Source organism: Cariama cristata, unplaced genomic scaffold, assembly GCF_000690535.1.
Source record: "Cariama cristata isolate BGI_N322 unplaced genomic scaffold, ASM69053v1 scaffold4901, whole genome shotgun sequence".
Classification (NCBI taxonomy): Eukaryota; Metazoa; Chordata; class Aves; order Cariamiformes; family Cariamidae; genus Cariama; species Cariama cristata.
Window position 1 is genome coordinate 53,511 of NW_009600914.1, and position 23,990 is coordinate 77,500.

A 23,990-nucleotide genomic window follows, 5' to 3' on the forward strand; every position below is an offset into this window, starting at 1 on the left:
GTTATGATAACTTCCCCCAAATACATTTTTCTTCATATACAGTCATGCTTCGGCTTTTCCTTACAATGATCTCACATTATAGCAGGAATAAATTATTCTCCCAATCATGAATACTTGTCTCCTTACAGAGAAAAAGAAACAAAACAGAACATCAGCTCTAAGAAGCCCAGCAATTTGTCTGCAAGTCTTGCGTCTAACCAATTTTGAAATCCTATCCTTAGCCAAAAACGTGTTTAAAGAAATCTGTTAATATAGTAAGTGAAAGAAAGATGGTTGGTCAACAGGCTCGGACACAAATGTCTTCCCTTCTCTTAGTCTGGTTTAAGTAGACTTCCATAGTGTCCCCCTACGGTGGTCCAGCCTTTTCCTGATGAGAACCTCTTCTGGGTAGGTACAGCAGTGTCCCACACAATGCTGCTTTTCTGAGAAGGTTGGTTGTATGCATGTAAGTAAGATGGTATGTGTGCTGTTCAGTAGAAATCGGTGATAATGTAAAAACAAGCTTGGTATTCATCTAACAATTGTTAAGCTTTCATTTTTAAACTACCTTTAAATGCCAAATTTGATAAAGGTGAAATTTAACTAAAACATACAACTTTTTCTTCTTAATTCAAACTTTTAAAAGTACCATTCATGTTTCGTTTTATTTAGAAAGCAGCCCTGCTTCCTTTATTACCTGTCCTAAGTAACTCGTATCAGATATGACAAACATCTAGCTTTATTCTTTGGAAACAGCTTCGATTCTGTTATTTATCATTAGGACAGCGGAGACCAGGATGATGACTGGCAAATTAAGAAGACTTGTGCTTCACCGTAAGAAGAGAAAAAAATAGGAGTGTTGGGATTGCTGGAGTGAAACAGCTAGGAGAGGTCATGGTGGCACACTGAGGAAGTGTAAAGGTTTAACAGAAATCTGAGTTCTTCAAGTAAGACTTATGGAAGGTTAGTCAATTAGAAAGATATTCTTATGATTTCAAATATCCAGTAAATCTATTTACCTTCCAATCATAAGACATTTTACTGAGAACACCAGTACTGAAACAGGCAAAGAATGTCCACTGGTCTCCAAATATTGCATTAATAAAACTGAATAAAAATTCCATTTTAAAAAACACAGAATACTCGCAAGCCATCATAGTAATTACAGGAGTAATAAAAGTGTTACATGGAAAGCTCTATTTCAAAATGGTTCTTTCTGGACAACTCTAAATTTTAAACAATTGTTTATCTACAAATTAGAACACAGTTTCATGATATTAAGGGGCATTCCTTTTTGGCAATACTAAGGAATATACCTGCCTGAATTCCATCCTCCTCCCACACATTATTCCTACAGAGAGGATAAATTTTTTTGAGAAGAGGTGCGGGCAAAAAAAGAGAAAAGAAGGGGAAATTATACCTTTTCCCACATTTCCCCAAATAGTTCCAAGATGCTTTTTTTGCCCCCTACTCTCCCTCCTCTTCTTCCCAACTATAAAAATAATCCCATTACCCATTATAGCAACTTACATCCTTCTGTGCAGCACATCACATACTCTGTATTCAATTCTGAAAAATGTTTGTAGTGACAGCACTGGCAAAAAGCTAAAAAATAAGCTCTAAAATCAGTGTTCCTAAGAAATCTGTTAGCTTTTGCAACATCACAAATTTGAACTTTGGCATCTGTTTTCCACATATCTGGATTCTGTGAATATTAGGAATTCTTCCATTACACAAGCAAGGACTGAAATTATTGTGTTTGAAGAGAATTCCGGTTCCTCAGTATAAACACATTCCATATCCATTTTTAATGGTTTTGTTTGTTTGTATTTTTAGAGTGTAGTGAGAATACGGCTTCACAATGCTCCTCCACTCCTGATTTAATTTCTTCATGGCATGTAAGGTCAGTTTGACTGAAGATTTTCTTTATAAATAAGCAAACAGAAGAAATTTATATGAATTTCAATTCATCCATCTGGGATGGAGCTATCTAGGTCACCTAGGATCTAACAGTTTTCTTCCCTGTATACTACGTACAGCATGGTCCTTGCCCAAAGCCAAGTCCTGACTGGCTAAATGTAACCTCCTTCCTGTCATGGCAATGACAGCTGGCTCCTGGCTCTGCACAATTAGTCCAAACAATGTCTACAAGCAATGTAGGTTTTCTTCCTGAAATGTGAATGCCAGCAGAATACACCGGTTTTGGAAAGTTATACCAGGTCTATAAAGTCTGGTGAACTACACACCTCAGACTTCACATACCCATGAGAAAAGACTTCCTTCCCACAAAGTTCAATGACCATGTTACATGATCATACAGTTCCAAAAGCCTCAAACCTACACAAAGAGCATACAGAGTAAGTACAATTAGGTGCTACATGTAGCATGATGCAAATGTGTTGATTCCACTTCAGAACTCAAATCCAAACTCTTTGAAATACACAAAATGCTGTTTACTACACAGACACCTTTTTCTCTTAACACATGACATAGTGTAACAGCTGTGGTCAGGGTCTGCCAAATCTGGTGAAAGAAAATTATCTCACTGTAATGATGATCAATGAACACATCACTGTATTTTGAAATTCTGCTTCTTCTTAAAATAATCCATACCAAAGATAACATGCATGTTTCTAGAAAATAAAACCATTCTCCCTCCTCTGACAGCAGTTTTCTGAAAATGAGCCTTTCATCTTTTAATCACAATGAAACCATTAGATTCAAACAACCACTAAAATATGAATGTATTTAAGAATAAGCTTGTTACTTTTCTTCTGCTAAAGGCTCATAAAGGCCTAAAACAGTGAATACAAGTTGCTCTGTTTTTTGTTTTACCTTAACAATATTTTTTCATCCAGCATGTCTCTTAAGTAGAAGATAGAGCAGCGTGATATGCTTATTGTCGCTTCACAGCTAAGTAGTAAGAAGAAACTAATGCCATATTTTTGTTAACATTTTGCTATTTTGACATGAATTCTCCTATAATTCCCATGGTTCACAGAGTGATTTTGGTGCATACAAACTACACTTGCTTTCTGAGGAAACTACACCAGAACTTCTGCTCCATGTGTGCACCAAACGAACTCAACCCTGTAACATGGTGTTAGAGTCTAAACCAATGTCTTTGCCCCTCAGACATTTTCACCACTGCTCTGTGGAGGACATACAGTCTACAGAACCAGACAAAACCTGGTCTGAAGTAAATCCCACAAACTCACACTCCATAGATGCAGAAGCATCTGCAACAACAGCTTTAGTGCACTCGTTTTCTTCTACTGCATTAAATTATTTGTCACAGTAAACAGTATTAAATACCAAAGACCCTGCAGGTATTTCTCCTGTGCTTGCATAAACCTGTTATCTGTGTTTTCAATTATATGAGTGACTGTTCCTCTGAAATTGCTTCAGAAAATGGGATTTCCATTGACTACTATAACAAAGCAGATCTAGTAGCCTTTAGTAAGCTTTAGTAGCTTACTAAAAAAATAAGCAAACCAAACCACTGTTTGTGAAGCAGGTCTGCAAAGTCATCCTGTGTTTTCTTATCCAGATAGCACATTTTAGCTATTCAGCGTATTTGTAGCTGCAGAAATTCCACAATTAGAATTTAGTTAACAATTTTCTTGATAAATGAGGTCGATTAAAACGTAGCTCAGTCTCCTTTAGTTGTACTAGCTTTACACAGATAAAAATAGTAACATTTTATTACTGTTACTGAAGAAAAATCTCCCCAAGACTGCATCAACTTAGCAGACTGTATATTAACACAAGAGACTTACCTGACTCTTTCAAAATATAAATAACACCATAATCAAATTCAATGAAACTCTCAGGGTACATTAAAAGAGACACAATTGTAGAACTTTGCAATATCAGCTTTCTTGCCAAAAACACTTTAGAATGTATTCTCTTGTGCACCACAGACAAGACTTCTACCAGACTTGCTGAAAAGCATTTACAGTTGCAACTATCACACTCCAAGGCCAGGATTTTCTTTACTATCTTTCTTGGTGAAGAACCAATCAACCATCTTTCCGCAGGAATCACTGCAACATCATCAGACATTACAACTCCGGAATAATTACTCTGGCAAGATAGGAGTAAGTCCTCCCATGAGCAGAGCAGCACACTGCCTGCACACAGTACATGCACCCTCGGGAGGGAAGTGAAGAGACAACAGACCTTCAGTGTTACCTATTTGTCTCTCTAGATCTGCTGCTTCATCTGGTGTTGCGCGTGGGAGGACACCAGGATCACTGAAACTAGTACGCAGCAGGGTCCCCATCACGAAAAAGAAAAGAATCCCACCAATTGCAGGTATAGCAGGTGTAATCTTCTCTGACAAATACGGACAACTGGAAAAAGAAAAAAGATTAAACATAATCAGTAACACATCGTGCAACTTGCTCTCAAAAACTGTTTACCATTATAAATGCATATGAAGAATCCACTTTCTTCTATTGATACTTTACTTGTCTTGGAACGTTTATTGAAACTGAAATATCTTTTTATGTGTTCATGACACCTTTGAAATTTCTCATAATCTGTTTAATATAATGAAAGTCCAAATAGCATGTTAATGGCCTCATTGATATGCAATACTCATTTACATAAGAAAAGCAAAATATTTTTATTATAGGATATTATAAGCTCGTATGTTTGTTCATCTACTGCCCAATTACATAAAGGAAATCCGGGGGTGGGGTGGGGTGGGGGTGAAGAGGACAAATAACCTGAAGATATTCAGCAATAAAAAGCAAAGCACATAACATGATGAAATAAGCCACACTGAAAAAATATAATTAAGTCTATAAAATGAATTTATCATCCACCACAAAGGCAGTGCTCAAGAACTTATACCAGTGACACATTCCTTTAATAGCCTTGATATATATCAATATTATAACACCACTACTGATTCTCTTTCTTAATCTATTTCTTGTAACTTGGTAAGCTTGTTTACTCCTTTATAAAGTAAGATGAGTGCAAATGACAGTGCAACACACCTGGAAACAAATAATCCAGGGAGTCTAGAGCAACATCAGCAGCCAAAGCACGAAAAAAGTGCTTACTAGATTTACAATATACATGCAGGGCTTAAGATTAGATCACAGTTTTAGCAAATTTTCCTCTATGCTTCACATGCAATAAAAACAAAATGGACAGAAGCATTGGAATCTAAACAACACACAAATATAAGTATCTCTTTACAGTTGTGCAAAAAGAAGGGATATGAACACTTAGACATTACACAGTGTACCACTCCTGTTAATGAGTCATACAATAAGCACCGCGGGATCATCTTAGAAAACACACAGGTTGAAGACTCTCCTCATAGCTCTTATATTAAGTAGAGGTGGCCAAAACACAGAGATGGCTTTATACATTTCTGATGTCTGCATAAGAAGTCATGAAATAAGCCTAAAAAACAACATAAGCCAAAACCCAACCAGTTCTAAGCCTTAGGGCTTTATCTAAAGCTTCCAGGTATCAGCCAAGTTTAATTAGCATCGACTTCTCGGTTTCTGCTGACTGCCTTAAATGATGATTCAGACGTGCGAGCTTTTGCACTGCAAGTCAGTTAACCTCACTGGGACATTAACTCTGAGCAAGTGATGACAATGTCCGCTTTACTGTCCATCACTTCTGCCAACGGGATGGGGAGAGAATGGAAACACTTTTCATACCAGCTACCATGTACCAAGCATTTATCTCCCTGCATAATCCTGTTAAATGTACTTGGCTGTTTCATTGAACGCCGTAGGTTTCACGGACGCAGCGAGTCCAAACGCATTACACGGCCCATCGTACCATCACTGTGAGCAGAATTCATCTTTCACCCTACATGAATGTAATATTACAGGTGTAACAAGTTACAAAAGATTAAAAAGACAACTGGGTATAAGAAAAAAGGCAAGAGGCAAGAGATACTGTAGTTTCATATAATGAATAGACCGTTTAAATACTAGGAAATGTACTTCAAATGCACACTTTTAGAAAATCTGCTTCAAAGACCCAGATTTATGAAATCAGTGCTAACTAAAGGAAGCAGCAGCAAGACAGCTGGTAGATATAAGCCTTGCTCCCTTCATGTCGAGAAGTCGGTCAGAACAAACAACCAAAGAGAAGCTTTCATACCACATAAATGTCCTACTGCTCAATTTATTTCTTGCCACAAAGGATTACTGAAATCAAAACTACTGTAATATGCTCAGACAAGAGTACAAATAGGCTGCAAGAACGTATTTTTAAAAGGATTAGAGGGAACATGTACATTAATGAACACTAAATATAGCATAGTGCTATTATTCTATTGCATTATTCATTACACATAGAATTACACAAGAAATTGCACCTGTGATGAAGTCTGTTGACCAAACAAGAGCTGTATGTGTGCAAAAGGCACCATGAGATCGTCTCAGGGCAGCACAGTAGGCACAGTACAATTTAGACAGGTGCCAACGCAAAACCAGCAATGGCATCTACCTACACAACTGACATTCTCAGTGATACTCAGAGAATGGAAACTGAAGGGCCATCACGACAGTGATATGTTCTGTTTTAACAATAATTTCATAGGGAATTGGTAGAAAGAACAAATACCTGTGCTGAAACACTAAGAAAGCCTTGCGTTGTTGAAAAGTGATGACTTCATTGTAATGAAAAAAAGCATGAAAATGTCTATCTGTGCCTTGCTGAACCAAGTCCATCTGCAGTGAAAAAAACCCACTCTCAAAGCCCTGCACTCTTAACCATAGGCAAGTGTAAGGTAATCTGTTTTGCCTAAAGGTGTTTTCAGGGTTTAACAACCTGCATTTTACCACTTTTGGCTTGGAATTACTTCAGCGATAATGTAGAAAAGACTGAAGATGTCATCTTTGACAATAATAACCAACTAATGCTCCACCAATTCAGAAATTATTTCCAGCTGAGAAACCAGTCCTTCCAGAGATTCAGCCAGTAAGCAGGAGCATTCAATCCAGTCTGACATATGTATGAACAGACCATATAATATTACCTGGGCCTGCAGAGAGCTCAATGATATCTATCCTTTAGAAAGGCCCAATTAATTTTTCAAATTCCTGTCAATTAAATTAAAAAAACCCAGATAATGTATAGAGCACTTGTTTTCTTCATGTCTGTATAAAAAAAAACCCACAAAAAGGGAAAAAAAAAAATCTTAATATCTTCTGGGTTATTAAAAAATACACTAAAAGCAGGTTCAAATTAAAAATGTGGAGTTTAGCTCAAAATTGTCAATACATTTGTAGAAATACACTTGCATATTTATATAATTTGTATTCCCATGCATATGTGACAAATGTATTTGTACTGCTACATTAAGTCAATCTTACTTTAAACACCTTGTTTTGATGTTACTACTGTTAGAACTGTCAAATACCGTACACAGAAAAAGATTATTCCTAATACTTGCTCAAATTCCTTAATTTGCTTCAATTGAGTTTGCATCCCTTCAGGCATCCATTTTCCACAGAAATTTCCAAGAAATATCTTTTCTGGATGGTATTTTTCAGTGAATTTTTAAAGTAAATATTAGCAGGTATTTCCTGGCAGCAGATTTCAGAACTTTCACGCAGAGGGACTCCCCACGCCGAGGACTGCCCATCTGCAGCACCACAGAGCTCCAGAACAAATCTCTGTCCTACTGCAGAGCAAGCAGTGACAAATCTTTTTCAATCAGCACTTGGTAACTACTAGACATGAACTGACATCCTCAGTTTACATCTTAGACACAGTAAAACAATTGCTCTTAATCAGTATCTGTAATGATAGCACGTACCAACTAGGTCCATCCCAGAAAACACATTTTTAGGAAATATTACTTGACCATGGATCCCACTAGAAATTTTGGATTTGCACATAGCAACCAGTAACACAACCTGAAGTTCTGAATTAATTAATAGTGGGGCTTTAAACAAATCAGTCCTGCTTTTTGCTGGGCTTCTCAGCTGCTTTTTTGAAGCATCATGTGAAAGCCTGCATGAGTGTAGGAGGGAAATAAAAATCTGCTGGAAGACTAGTCTGTCACAGTTAGATAAAAATAAAAACACACTGGCATTTAAGAGATAATTATCAAGTATCATCCCTGTGAACAAAGGATGCAGGAGAACAAGAAAAGTAATTCTTACCACCCAGCAGCCCTCTTAACCACGTAACCATGCTCCCTGTGGCTGCAGAGATCAGCAGAAAAATACACAGAGTAATGGTACTAAAGAGCACACACAGCGAGAGTCCTACAATTTTCAAGCTCTTTCATTAGAAAATGGGAGGAAAGAAAAGGCTCCTTAAGGCCTTTGCTGGAAAGATGAAGGCTTTCCTGAAGAGTTTACCGACAGTTGTCGTTATTCACTGATAGGGAGATACAGTAAGTGACAAATCAATCCAGTAGGGATAATGGAGGTTTGGAGAGAGTCTAACTTGGAGAGAGGTTAACCCTATAGCTACAAAAAAACATTAGTAACAAACACAACCACTTACTAAACAGCACAAAAAAGACAAGAGTTTTATACCTGTGAGAAATTGGAGATCTTGCTTAGTATTTGCTAAGCTGGCAGGCAGAAAATAATAAAAGTACAGATCTTATGCAAAGATGTAATAGCCATTAAACTTAATTACACTAATGAAAAAACCCAAACATGCCTACAAGCTTGTCTGGCAGGATCGATAATAGGATACTATATGTCAAACTTTTCATCAACATAAACCCCTTCGTAGCAGATATAAAAAAAATGTACTCTAGGAAAAACATAATATAAGTATAGCTGAATCAAGTAACATAAGGAAAAAAAATTACTGTTCATTTTTCTACATCATCAAATTAATTTATGTTTCTGCAGGTATTGCCTATTCAATGTACCAGTAGCTATTGGTGGTGTCTGATGCTAAGAGCAAAGGCTTGCACTGCAAACCCTGGGTTTGGTTCCACACGTTACAAGTTTGCATCTGAATGAGACTCTGCTGCTTTCCTTAAACTAAGCCAAAAGGTTTGCTGTTTGTCCTTCCACTCTGATTTACGGCTCCTCTCAGCATTCCCTTCCTTTCAACTCCATTGCATCATTGCTCCATGCCACTGGGTCCCAAACTTCTGCCCTTATGCCAACACAAATCTTCATCAGGTTCCTTTGTGAGCCAAGTAAGTTTACTAAAATATATGAAAATGACACCATTTTGTTGACTTCTTTCTGCCTCTTTAACAAATCAAATACATACTTGGAAAGGAGCATTGATATTAGTACAAAGGAAGAGAGACGGAAGCACACACAAAAACTAGAGGGAAAGGGAACCAGGGACCTCCGTTTCAGGGAGGACACCTCCATTTCAGCAGCTGTCAGTAAGGTTTTCAGTCAGATCACGGCCTCTTGCAAAACCATGTTCTAACCTTGACCTCTTTCAATTGAGAGATAGCAACAGAATACCCATAGAGATAGATTAAAGGCAAATCAAGACTCCGGGCTGGAAGAACAAAAATGGCTTATAATTTACTTTTCTAATGACAAGTCACCAGTTTGAAGAAAGCAGCCAAAGAGACGCACGTAGAGCACAACGCAGAGAGGGGAAGATGCAAGGATGGGCAAATCACGAGGGCACAGCAAGAACCTTGGAGGCTGCTGTCTGACAAAGACTGTAGGAAGGTAAATGGGACAAAGAGAACCATCAGATTGAAACAATTTCACTGTTGTAGGGTCTGGAGGGTTGCCTCTTTTTACTTCTTTTCCAGCAGATTCTCAACTAGAGAAGACTACATCTCGTATTGCTATTAGGAAAAGTGTCGGCAAAGTATAAGGAGATATAAAAAGAATCACAGAAGCACCGTGGATTCTCATATATAATGCAGGCTTTGACCTGCTACAGATGACTTCAAAGGCACTGCACCTATGACATTAAAAAATAGTTTTAATACACTCAGAATTGTAAGAACAATGGTATAAATTTTCCCATTGTGTATCCATAGCTACAGCAGAAAACAATGCCACAGAAAAGAATAAATACCTAATTTAAAGACTAGAAGAAAAATAAGATCAAAGAATGTTTGAATGTATCAGTTCTTCAGTCAGTATTTTCCACTTCCACCCTCACCCCCAAATACCAGCATCCTACAACTACCTCTGGGAGAGGACCTTATTTTAAAGTTAAGGTGAAGAAACTCTTCAGAAAGGTCTGACACAAGAAGAAAGTTACAACATGAAACAACTTGCAGTGCACCAACCAGTTAATGGTTAATTCTTCACAAGCATGCTGCTGGCATACAAAAAATGTAATTTGAGTATAGATTAATCCAAGTAATGTTACATGACATGCCTAACAAGATTAGCTAGCGATGTTCTGCATTAGTTTCCTACATCTGCCTGATTCTTTTGTACCGCCTTTAAAATTCCTCTTAAAATTTTCAAGAGGTATTAAGGAAACCACACACTAATTTCAATGGGATTTGAAATTTGCTTTTAAAAAAATGGACTTATTTCATTATTCTTTTCTGTGTTTTGAACTATTTTTTAAAACCATACACACTCTCATTCAGAATGGTCAATCAGTTTCAAAAACTTATTTGATAAAATACAAGACAAAAAAATCACTTTTCTAATACTTGCTTCATTTCAAATACAGGAAATTTGCAATGCTACAAACATGTGAAGACCATGGAAAACACAACAGCCAACCAACAAAAGGCAGAAAAACAGCAGGAAGGGGAGAAATAGGCAGAGTATTACCTTCTCCTCAGTTTAATAATCTAAAATATTATACCCTAATCATAAATGTAGATTTATTGAACGGTTTTCATTTAACCTCGCTTGAATGCTTTACTGGTTTATTCTATGTTTTATGGTACTGGATATATCTTACTTTTTTCTGTTTGTTATATTGCTTGGGGGTAACTCCACTTAAAAATTATTTTTAATTAGAATTAAGTGGGTACACATACAGAATAATAGTAATTATATTGTGTACATAAATGTCCGAACCTCTACCAGCACTTAGAAATTATTACTTAAAACCAAAGAAGATTAATATGATGAAATCACACAGATTACAGAACAGCATGATCCGTAAACCTAATAAATTAAGTGCTTTAGAAGTTCTCTCAAACCTGGTACAAAATCAAATTAGCTTAATGTTACCCTGAAAAGCAAAAGCTCAACAACTGGTCTTCAAAGTTTCATGTGAAAACGTGACACAGTTTGGTCTTCAAAGCAGATGTCCAAACATATGAGCGATTACCAAGAATGAAAGATTGCAGGGACCTCTGTCCCCCCTGCTCAAACCAGCAAGTGTTCAACGGAGCTCCTTGAGCACTGGCTCCATTAAGTTGTAGCACATTACCATTGAAATCAGATTTACAGTGGCTCGATTTCAGTGTAGGAGTTTAGATGAAGCTAAGCAAGCAGTGTTGATTATGAAACTGTGTAACATAACCACGAACTCCCTCCTACAAGTAAAGCTCTTAAGGGTTTAATGCAGCAGATACACAACAACCAAAGTAATAGCCTTGCGTGACCTCCCAATTTTTATGGCTACATGAATTAACTCTAATGATCCATTGTCAAACTTCAAAGCTGAAACAGATAAAATGCATAATGCAAAAAGAACCTGTCTGCAAAACAGATGTGGTTACTGAAGCTCCTACAAGAGCAACTAAGTTTTGGTTTGTTATACAGAGAAAGAACTTTATTTTACAAAATACAATTTCTAAAATTTGGTTGGATCAAAAGTTGGTCAGAAATTTCCAAGCAAGGTTGTAAGAAAATGAGGAAGATCTAATGAACTCTACATGAAGAGCCTGAGTCTTACCAAACAATCAGTTTCTTTATGAAAGGCCAATGCAAGTATGACATATTCTTAAAAAACAAACTAGGAAAAGGCATGGCTTCCAACAATGCAGCAAACTGAAGCCTTGCTTTATTGCAATTTCCATTTGTTGACTAATGACTTACTTGAAAAGCTAAAAATATATTTGTACTTTAATTCTCCAGTTTTGCATATAGCGCAAGGTCTGGTTTCCATAGTAAAAGATTACCAATTATTGAATTCCACTAAACGCACAAACTCACAATTTCTTTTAAACAGCTCATATAGAACACCTTCTTTCCTGTTATGCTTCGTATTACTTCCTTATTATTTCTTATTATTTCCTGTTATGTGATTTTATAGCTAAACCATCAGGTTAATCCCAAGTACTTATGAACAGAAATGAAAATAGCTACAAAACAAGCGGAAACATCACATGCCACAAACAAGTCCCTGAAGGAGTACGAGCTTCTAGGTGATTTTCCACAGGATTCTCTGGAAATCGAAACGTATGCAAGTAAGCTGCTGCCAGGTAGTAGACTTCGAGCTTTCAATGAGCAGTATTTTGTGTTCGCCCCACACAGTCTGTAAGGTCTAAAGGCTAGATGTAAAGCCCAGCTCTTGCTAAAGGGCAAAGGCCTGTCAATGCAATCCCTACCGCTGGCCACACTCTACTGTCACTTCCCTTGTATGAGCACAAGTGAGCTGGCTAACACCGAGTTAAAACTGGTTTTTTCTGAATTGTTCTCAACCTGTTCCCTTTTCTGAAAAAAAAAATAGAAATATATATATATATAGGTTTTCTGTTTGATCAGTTGCCTGAACAACTTCATTCACTGTATAATGTAATGAGTGCCAGTGAACAGGTAGGAACACACAGAAGGGCGAGATGAAGTTCAACTGCCATTTCCAGAGGCATTCAACTGCTACGAAGACTTAGCCATAAAATGAAATCCCACCCGTAGCCATAAGAGCTTAGGAACAGTAGATCCAGTGCCTTATATGGATTTTTTTTTTACTGTGTCTTTTTCCCTCCACAATTCTCCATATTGCACATCATTAGCATAAAACACACAAAGGGTCTTTAATCTGAAACACAGGGGATAAATATTAAAAGCTTAACTTCTCAGAGGAACTCACTACAATGCAAGCCTTTGCTCTTTCATTGAAAAACAGAGCTAAGCTTCACAGATACAGCACTTCTTGGGGCTCCTTCACTTATAAAAAAAGGTGGAGAACTGATGATCCTGCCCACACTACGTATCAAAAATGTACATCACATTGTTATAAATAAAGCAACTGGGAACATAAAGCAAGGAAGTGCTTAAAACCAAGAGAGTTTAACCTCCTCTTCCCCAAAAGCAGCAGAGCTGAGCAGTAGCAATTCTGCTCATCACCCTTCTCAAAGACGCAAGAGGCCCACCACAGAATCACACAGAACCGATTTGGTTGGAAGAGACCTCTGGGATCATCGAGTCCAACCTTTGCCCTAACACCCCCATGTCAACCAGACCATGGCACTAAGTGCCACCTCCAGTCTTTTCTTAAACCCCTCCAGGGATGGGGACTCCACCACCTCCCTGGGCAGCCCATTCCAACACCTAACGACCCTTTCTGGGAAGAAAGGCCTCCTCATTTCTAGCCTGAACTTCCCCTGGCGCAGTTTCAGACTGTGCCCTCTTGTCCTGTCACTGGCTGCCCGAGAGAGGAGACCGACCCCCACCTGGCTACCCCCTCCTGTCAGGTCGTTGTAGAGAGCGATCAGGTCTCCCCTCAGCCTCCTCTTCTCCAGACCAAACCCCCCCAGCTCCCTCAGCCGCTCCCCATCAGACTTGTGCTCCAGACCCTTCACCACCTTCGTTGCCCTTCTCTGGACTCGCTACAGCACCTCAAGGTCTTTCTTGGGGTGAGGGGCCCAGAACTGAACACAGCACTCGAGGTGCGGCCTCACCAGTGCCCAGTACAGGGGGAGTCTGTAGCAGCTTCACAGGCATGGGTCTCCACAAGCCTTGGGAGAGTTTTACCTGAAATGGCATCCTGTTTTTTCCTAGTGCCTCCTCACAGCATCAGGGGAATTCTCTTATCCCAGACCAAGCATTCATCGAGCAAACAGACTGGCATACCAAAGGCCCCAACAACTAATGGGCACACAACATGCCAAAGCAGGGCCAGCTCTTCATATCTAAAAATGAGTCATTTTATATTTAAACAAAGTGCAAGACGAGCTTGAGGCAAATCTTTTATGTCACGGGAAAAAATAAAGCACACAGTGCTTCATCTACACAGAAGGCATTACCACTACATATATTTTGGTTAGCAATGTAATTTAAACAACTTGGAATAGCCTTTTACTCTGAGATTTGGGTGCAAATCATGTAAGTCCAGGCACTGAAAGTTTAAGAAATACCCTACATTGAAAGATTGCTTCTGAATCACCAGAGTTAGCAATGTCATAGCATGTAATTATCTTCAGGGATGTCTGCAGAAAAGATTGTGCTGGTTGAACACCGAAATACTTTTTTCCTGAATTTTTCCTTTTTTTTTTTTTTTTTTTTTTGAAGACATCTAGAATGCTCTGTATACACTGTTAAATACTTATCAAACCTAGATAAGCTCGTTCAAATTGAAAATCAGTGGCTTTATCATGTTATGCTTTTCTCTGTAGTTCCACAAATACATCATGCACAGGCACTTTCCTCTTGAGAAAGGCCACTGACTGATATTATTAATTTCATATTCCCTTCCTGAACGCTTGCATAATTCACCAAAGTTATTTCTACCAAACATCAATTCTATGATTTGAATCACCTGTTTAATTAAGGGAAACCTATTCCAGAATATTTTCTCTTAAGCCAACTACATCAAGAAACATGTGTTAGGGAAAAATATAATTAAAGGAAGTTATAACAGAGATGTTATTTTGAAAATTAAAAACTAAGGATGAAAATCATCCATATTAATGGTTAAAAGTTGAGAGTATCACAGAAGGTTCTGTAGCAAGCTCAACAGCAAAAAAATTTCCATATTTGAGAATGATGTTCTTCACACAAATGTCAGTCACTTAAGAACCACAGTTACTTTACAGTTAGTTGCAGTACAGTAACTAAATATTTTGACTGCTAATGCATAAACAAGACCCGAATGGAACATGAACAAAGAAGAAATGCCCAGTTTTCACATTGTTTCTTAAAAATATTTTACCTAAAATTCCCAGTTTTAAAATTTTTTCATACACAAATTTCACTTTCTACTCTTCCATTAAAATTTTCAAGCCTTTCCCAATTGAATTGTTACTGCAATTTTGTACAAAAAATTGCCACAAACACTAAATTTTAATGTAAATTGAATCAGGATTTCAGGTAGGGGAGACTAACGAACACAAGGTATTACTGCTGCCCTTCTGAGAAAGTATAATCTACTTCTTCAGTTTAACATCTGCCTATTTTTGTCAGACTGCCAAAACTTTGTCAAAAAGTGTCACAAGAAGGTGAAGCAAAGCAAAGAAGGTATTTTTTACATCCATTGCAACTATAAGTTTTAAGCTTTTTTCTTCTAACATTTTAATTATGCACCCTGTTAGAGCCTATATGATATGATCTTGAGCCCCACTGAAAGAGCATTTCTTTTGCTCTATTTATATTTCTATTTATATGGACATCTAGTAGAGGATTTTGCAAGTGCAATAACGTGATCTCTCTTCCTAAGGCAAGCCAGTGGCAAAAATCAGAGCAAAGCTCAGTTACTTCATTGTTCCCAGAATATACTCTAAGGAATTGCAACACAAGATTTATTCTCCATCTTTCCATTGTCAAACATGTTCTGCTGTCGTCCTCCTCCCAGTTTCAGAAGCTATGTAAACAATTCACCCAGACACACACAACCATGCAAATACTGCTCCAGCTGCTGGTCGGCACTTTGGTACTTTTGTACAAACACAAAACTAGCAGGGCATGAAGTTAAACAGAAACGGAAATCTTTTGTACACATAAAACAATTGGACAGAAGTGAAAATAAAACTAGGATTGCAGCAACAAATGAAACATCACTTGATGAAATGAAAGGACCACTATCCTACCAAAAAAAGCAACTGGCTATATGTAATGGCCTAACATGCTACATCCTTTATCTCCACAGTGCACCATCTCTAAATGTAAATTGGTGACGTGCAACCTATTTCACTGAGTCCTTCAAGCACCGATACCACAAGCCTCACTTTTTTGCCCTGGTGTTTTGTCTTTAACCAGGTTTGCTGCTGCCTTTGGCCAGTCCCTCCCGAGTTCCTCAGGCTCTCTCCCGGCTGGACTCTGGGAACAGAGGGTGCCTGAGCCCTTCTGCCAGCTCCAACCACACGTGCTGCTTGGGATATGGTATCAGAGGGGACCTGCAGCCCTTGCAACACGCTGCGAGTGCCCCCATTTATCTGCAGAGACTGGCAACTGAAGAAGAAAAGCAGCTACCCTGGATTAATCAGCGGCTTCACACACAGCAATAGGAACAGACCTTAACCAGGAGGAAGATCCAGAGTTTGGTGATCTTCCGCAGCCTTTATTTTTTTTCTTCTAGCCTGTCCTCTGATTAAGTCCTTTCTCCACACAAAAGCTTGCCTTTCACGTTTGCAGAACATACTACATTCCCAGAGATGAGCTACACATAACTATAAGCCGCGTGCTGGTTGTGATACCTCAAACAGTTGCACTAAATGAAAGGATAAATACCCAACATGTTCCTCCTCCTTCTTTTCTGTGCCCTTACAAACACGACCACAAAGTTCAGGAGATGTCAGATATGTGCTTCATTTTTCAATAGCTTTCCTATGTAAAGGTGCGATGTAATAGGGGTTTACAGCATTTTCTGTCTACATGTGTTCAGAAAGGAGAGACCTTGGTGCGTCTTGCTCTTAGTTATAAACATTAAGCTAATGCTTACAATGAGTAAGTGAAAAACCAAAGTGCATGAAAGACACATGCAACACCACAGCAGAGTAAGTAATTTCTATTTACAAATAAAAGACAGCCCAGGAGCACATGATTCTGTTTCTCCACAGGTATAGAAAAATCCTTTTCTTCTCAAAGCCTAGGAAACTACTCTGCTTTACAAGTATAGAATTCTTCATTACAATACTCTGCTTTGTCTGAAGGGGAAAAAAAAAAAGCAAAGAAGAATGGACAGTCATGCAAGCAATCTTAAAACAAAATACAGCTGTAAATCTAATTTCAGGTCCATTGAACTTTACATTACAAGCTTAAATAACATTCTGTGCACTTATTCCTCCAAGAGCAATTTTGCTTTCTTACACTCCAACCCAAAACTTCATTTTTCACACCCGTTAAACAATAACATATTACCTAGTGTTTCATTAGCCTGAAAAAGATCAAACCCTCAAAAGTTCACTGGTAGGAAGAACACACCAAATCATTCATCACATCACTGTGAATAAGTTCACAAATTGAAGTCCAGAAGCACTGCCAGGCAACTGAACTTCTTGATGAACTGAGTATTCAACTCATGCTTGTTTATTTTTTAAAGCCCTTATTAAAGTAATAAACCAAGTCATTTTCACTACTGGACCACTTCCATTCTTTTCTCGTATTTGACACTTTGTCAGATACATTTCCATTCTGTCCACAAGGTCAAAGCTTCTTACTAGCAGACAGAAGATTCTAAAAAGATTTTGCTGAAAGGATGAAAAGAGAACTGAAGACTACACGGCTTATAAATAACAAACATGATCCTAACCCCCACTCTGTAATCTAGAGAGAAATTCACATTTCAAATGTATGTGAATTAAAATTCTAAACAATGCATTTTGTCCTGGATTGCAAAACAACATTAATATCCTCTATGTCCCAAATACATACTAACCACCTATTAACTTATTTAAAACATGCAGAAAATACTGGGGCTGGAGGGGAATGGAAGTAAATATAGAAGAGTAGAGTGTGCAATTTTTCTATTTAGAAAAGCCAGAAAACCTCAAAATAGCAAGCAGCATGGCAAATACCAAGTTGCTAGTATAACTGTACCCTCTCTCCCCAAAGATTTTTTAATGCAACTATCTTTGAATTAAATTTCATAGCCATGAATGCATATGAGCCCTGTTATTGGCGTCCAACTCCTCCCAGATACTGAGAAATACCAAGATAAGAGTTCTTCGCAGTTTTTCGGTCTGTTGGAACAGCGAACAGCCATTAAAATTGAATAGTCCGCATCTGCCAGCCACAAGTTCCAGGTTTGTGTTTTGGGCTCATGCATGGCACTAAGGGTATGATCAACTCACTGTGAACATCCTCAGGACAGCACAAATCTCCCTCTTTGAACGCGAACAGACTGCTGTTTCTCAACAACAGTGATGATTATTCATAGCATCTTAAGCTGCATTTTCATCTGTAATCTTAAAAAATGTAAATGCTTGTTCTGCAAGCTTGTCCTACAGTAGGATAAAGTCCCAGTAAAAAAAACAGCATTTCGGAACATGATTAGCACCAACTGTAACAGGACCTAGGTACCAAAATAAGTCCAATCTTTGAGAGCGCTTTATTAATTCATACTCTATTAACCCCTTCTCTCCCTTTTCTGGAAACATACATACATGTGACAAAATTAATTAAAACACCCATAGGAATGAGTCCACAATTTGGTGTTCCAAAATTTGTAATATCTGGCTAGATATTAAGATAAATGAAAGGGAGCGCCTTATACAACAGAGGTCTATAAACAAATAATCTGTGTTCTTCCTGTTAGCTTTTAAGCAGGAGTTTCCTTGAAGCCCAGTCCCTATTGTCACAGTCAAGAGCATCAGTGCATAAAGAATAATATTTATAGAAAAGCATGTTAATGACAGCTACATTAAAAACTACAATAGAGTAATAAATGAAACAATTTTAAAACAGAAGTCAAAAGTGACAAAAAAAATTGTGATTTTTTAAGAAGGAAAGTTGAATAGCAGCAAATCCTTTAGTATTTTAACTATTTCTTCACTGACTACTTGATGTCCAAAGCAAAGGACTTAAGCTCTTTCTTTTGTTTTTCCTTACTGTTCTCCTTGAACACCTGGTGCAGTGTTCTTGTCAAAAACCTCTTAAGGTGCTTCTCATATGGTACTGAAGAGCTAAATTAAACCTTAAATCTATAAACACAATTTAAAAAGTCATAATTTGAAGGAGTATTCCTCCTTCACTAAATACGAAAGTAAAAAAAAGAGAAATCTCTGCGTAAAGGAAGTCAACAAGAGTAAGCAAAGTGTAAACAAAGGCCCTGGCAGCGTTACTGGCCAGAGGTGGCCTATTACAGTCAAACTGGTACAAGAAAGCATCTGGATTACAAAAAAAAGTATTGAAAATGTTTTGGAAATACATGGTGTAAACCCCCCAGTTGTTCATGTGCTATGTGGCAACCCTACATTGCAACCATCTCTTTTGTATATGACATTTTAATACTCATGCTAAAATTAGCTAAAACTATATATTCTTTCAAAACAACAAAGCAACATTCCTTATTTTTTGACCTACTCTGCACTCGGATGCTTGTAGCTTAGCCAGCCCTCTGCAGCTGCTTCGACACCATGCCAATGCCTCCACTTCCTCAGCCCTTCTACGCTTAGGAAAGAATCTCTGGAGACCTAAAGAGTCTTGCTCAAACAATACTGTGTCCTCCAACTGTTGCTAAACACAAACTCCATCTTTGCTTCTTTTGTCTCTCTTGAAGGACAGCAAACGTCTGCTCTGGACTTCATTTTTGATTGATGAAATAATGTTCTATTTTCTCTCAAAAAGGGGATGGATCAACCTAAGAAAAGCCCGTTACAACAGAGGTCAGAAACAGTTCAGTGAATAGGACAGGAGTCCAGGAATCGGTCAAGTTGTCTTCCTGGATCAGCCAAGGATTCTGTCTCATGACCTTGAGCAAAGGCAATTCACCTCTGTATTATCCCTCTGCTTTTTGGAGCATACACCTATCCAGGACACAATCAAGACAGAATAATTATGTGCCAAACTCTGTATGACAAAAAATCCCCCCTGCCCCGGTTATTTATTTTTATTGGGGTTTTTTTTGCTGCCAGTGAACACTGATGATGGTCATGGACTCCACTGAACAAAAACACTGCCTAAGCAGCAAGCAAATCAGCTGGAATCTCTAGGCAATACTGAAATACAAATAATTACTAACAGGACACACAGCTTGGCTTACACAATACAACAGGAAAAAAAAAGGAGGAGGACTTAAAATAGTAACTCTGTATGTTACTATGCTGATTATTAGTTGGCTCATCAAAAAAATACTGCAGTTACAAAAAATTAAGACAATATACCAAACCAGAAGTGTTTCAGCCTCTCCTAAAGAGACAGGGTGATCATCCTTTATACATTTAAATTTTGTTTTGTAAAATTATACCATTCAGGTTTAGACAAGAACTTCACTGGTTTTCAAAAACATTTAATAGGAACCTGATGTTGACAGACACATTAGCAATAGTTTCTTTCCAAATATAGTCAGCGCATGTCTGTCAACTTTTTAGACAATAACTCTGAGGAAATAGATTCAAAGTTTGGGGCAGGGGGGGAGTTTCTTGAGATACCTGAATTCTCCTTTGTGAATGATATTGAGAAACATGCATGTTCCAAGGAAGCATCTTCATTAAAAAAAAGCCCTAGAGACTTTCTGAATTACAGTATCTGAGCCTTGAAGCTATCAGATATTAACTACTTGCCACTGTGAGGAGTAACTGTAGTCCATACTGACCAAAGTCATTTCCGCCACCGCCATGCTGAGAGTCAGTAACTTTTTGTGGATGGTGCCAATTGAAGCTCCTCTTCCTCTCAGCCAGCCCAGGCATTTCCACCCCTGCCTTGTGCTGACACAAATGTTCCAGGGAATGAGGAAACAGCCCAGACGGATGCCCTCCCCAGGAAAAAATGAAGAGGAGAAAGTGTGCTACAGCCAGAAGCAAGATGGTCGGTTGGTTGTTTTTGGTTTTCATTGTTTAGATTTGTCTGTCTCTTATTTTAGACTGTTAACAAATAGTCGATCACCAGCCTTCAAAGATCTAAAATCTCCTTCAGTTAAATTGTAAACATAGCTACCACACAGAAAAAAAAATTGACATATTTTCAGGGAAAATCAAACGCCTCCATTTAATTTGAGGACTGACTCCAGCCTGACCATATAGTAAGTACTGTGTAGTAACATTGTAAATTACAGCTATAATCCCTGAAGTATTCTACATAAACACTGAACCTGCAAAAGAATCAAATAATCTAATGGAAAACTTTAAAGGAAAGCAACAGATGTTTATAGATAATACGAATAAGTGTTACTAAGCAATACTTGCTGCCCATTATAATTGAGATGGCTGATTAAAGAAACAATCCAAAGCACCTAAAAATACCTAGCCCTTTGAACATTTTACTCGTGAACTCCACAGAATTTTACAGAGAAAACTTCTTCAAACAGAAACCCCAATTCCACTCAGTCTCTTCAAAACATTATTATTTAAGTCAGAACAGGTTGGGTCATCTGCAGAGATGCAAACTACTTTTACAAAGCAAATGCTACCATTACCATCATAACAATGAGGGAGTTTCACTTTGCTCCTTACTTTCTTTTGTCATTGATTTTGTTATATAGCAGTCCTCCAATTCCTAGATAATAAAAAGATACAAAATTTGTTTATTCTGCAATTTCCTCTTGTGTCAAGAAAAAATATATGCTGCAAGATGCGTTTACTTAGTAGAACTGAAATCTTCTTGGGACAGAATGACAGTTAAATTGTTGGAATTCATACATATTCTCCATATTGCAGTATATCATTATCGTTAATACTTCAACAACTAGACGATTTCTAGGCCCAAGGAAATTATAAAATGATTCTATGATTCCATGGTTAAAAAAACTCCCTACATTGTTGAGCTTCCTTTATTTTTTTCTTGCTTTCTTTAAATCTTGAATACTGGTATCAGGCATTTTGCACCTTCTATTCGCAAGAAAAGCACATCTCCAAGTCAGTCTCTCTGGCATTCACTGTTAGAAATCTTTACTTAAGAAACTGGACAAATCTGTATTTGTTCCCAATGCCTGTATGAGTTGATTAAACCAACTCCAGCAAACACAGAATGAATCACATGATCCTAATCCGAAAGCCAAATGCTCAGTGTCATCTTAAACACCTCTGAATTGGAAAAAGATGAACACTGCAGCACTGGAGGACTACAAATGGAGTAAATAGTGAAGCTTACTGACCACCTGAGCTGGGAAGCATCAAAATGCCTTCCCGCCGAACTAGCTGTTGGATGATAGCTTTTCGCAGTTCGCAGCCCTTTCCTGTGAACAGATCAATCCCTATCACCAGTGTTCAAGAGCCCTGAGTGTTGCCCTTCTACCCGCTATGCACATCAGCCATGAGATGCGGACGGCAGCCAGAACGACAGTGCCTTGTGTTACCAGCAAAAGGAATCTTCTAGAAGACAGCAACAATACTTCTTCCTAGTTAGGCAACAAGCCTACCTTGGCACTGGACAAATACTTCAGCGCTCCAACACTGTAGACTCCATCCAGGGGACCATTCCCTCTGCTCAACAGAGCAACAACTACAGAGACAACTACAATCACAAGGCTTTTTATATAGGAGGATGTCAGAACTCAGCAGTTTTAATGATCTCAATCTAGCAGGAAAGAACTATATCTCAGTGTTATAAACCTATAATAAAGAGAGAAAAAGAATTTTTTTGGGGGGAAGGCATTTTCAATGCAGCACTGAATGCTTCATTTCTGTTCCTTTCAGCACTGCTTCCTTCAACAAAAGGAAATTCTGAGCCACAGAAAAGTACATTTCCCTCTCTGCCCTGCAGCTCGCTCTGACTGTGCAATCAATGGCAAAGTCTGAAATGGGGAAGAAAAAAAAAAACACCAAAATCCAACAGCGCAGTTAATGATGAATGCCATGTAAAAATACATGTCCTTGTATGGCCTCGAGCTTCAAAACAAGGAAAGTAAGATCCCTGAAGAAATTCAAACATTCAAGAGACAGACAATCCTTTGTTACCAAGATTCTTTTTTTAAGTATCCCTGGCAACTATCTGCACACCACCACTACTGTTTTGTTAAGTGACACGATATTGAGTAAATTGGGTCAACACAATGGAAACGACCAGCAAGTGCCATCTTGTTCGTAAAGCGTACAAAAATATGCAAATATACAAAACCCATACATTCAGATTATGACTTTTATATGTTATGCAGGTGACACGCAGACTAGCTTTGTAAATTGTTTCAACTTTGGTAACAATTCTTCTGGCATTCATTTTTAGCTTGGTCTAACAATGCACAATAAAAAGACACTGTCAGCTGCACTTAGGATTTTAATGGGGTCTCATCCACACTCAGAGTTGCATCATCTTAATTAAAGGCAGGATTTTAAGCAACTTGAAGTGGCTTTATACGCTACAGGTAATCACTCAATCCACTTTAGCCTAATTTATGTGCAATTCTGCAGACCAAAGCAAAAACGTCTAAGAGAGCCATTAGGTAGAAAATACGGAAACTCACTGTGTGTACAAGCATAAACTTAAACCTGTTTTTGCGTGAAGTCAGTACCCGCGAAGATTTTGGGTCCTTGGACTCCCAAGAGAGTCATCGCAAAGTTATGGTTTCCACACCCAAGCAAAGTTGGGGATACACAGAAGCAGAGATTAAAGAATTCTCCAGCTACAAGGACAGCAGAGAAGAAGGTCCAATACAGACGGGGGCTGTAGTCACTGCAGGAGTTCATGAAAGAACTAAACCTGAACTGGCTCTTTCAGGAGAGGTTAGAGAGCAACAATAGGCATGTGCACTTGAATATATGAAGCCTGGAAGACACAATGTGAAAAATTAGAAATACTTGTTCAGGATATTGAATTCAGCATGTTAAAGAGATTACAGAAAAAGACCGTGGAATATCCACACCAAAGCTGAAAGGTAGAAGGTATTCAGGAAAGTAAAACAAAAGTAAAGCCAGTTAGATACTAAAGTGCATCTGCAATGTCTTGCCAATTAGAAATACAGATTCCTTGGATAAAGCAGAATTAGCTTTGGTCAGAGTCATTTAGGGAAACGATAGTTTAAAAAGGTTATATTTACAGTGCTACTAAGGATTTGCAATAATTGGGCTGGGAGATGAATAGATGTTAATGGAAAAAGAATTTCATCATCCTGGGAAGACTGCCTTCACA

The 23,990-nt window shown here is 38.1% G+C and overlaps 1 protein-coding gene across 3 annotated transcripts in view; it reads right to left on the reverse strand.

Annotated features, from left to right (window-relative positions):
- The window catches only part of ZDHHC14 (zinc finger, DHHC-type containing 14), a 111,741-nt gene that overhangs the window by 48,257 nt on the left and 39,494 nt on the right, over positions 1-23,990 (reverse strand). For 2 of the 3 annotated variants that reach the window (XM_009710221.1, XM_009710220.1), the window contains exon 2: positions 4,174-4,334. In XM_009710221.1, coding sequence (XP_009708523.1) covers positions 4,174-4,334 — 161 coding nt within the window. Of the gene's footprint in view, positions 1-4,161; positions 4,335-23,990 lie in introns of all 3 variants that reach the window. The other variant, XM_009710219.1, reaches the window with a different exon arrangement.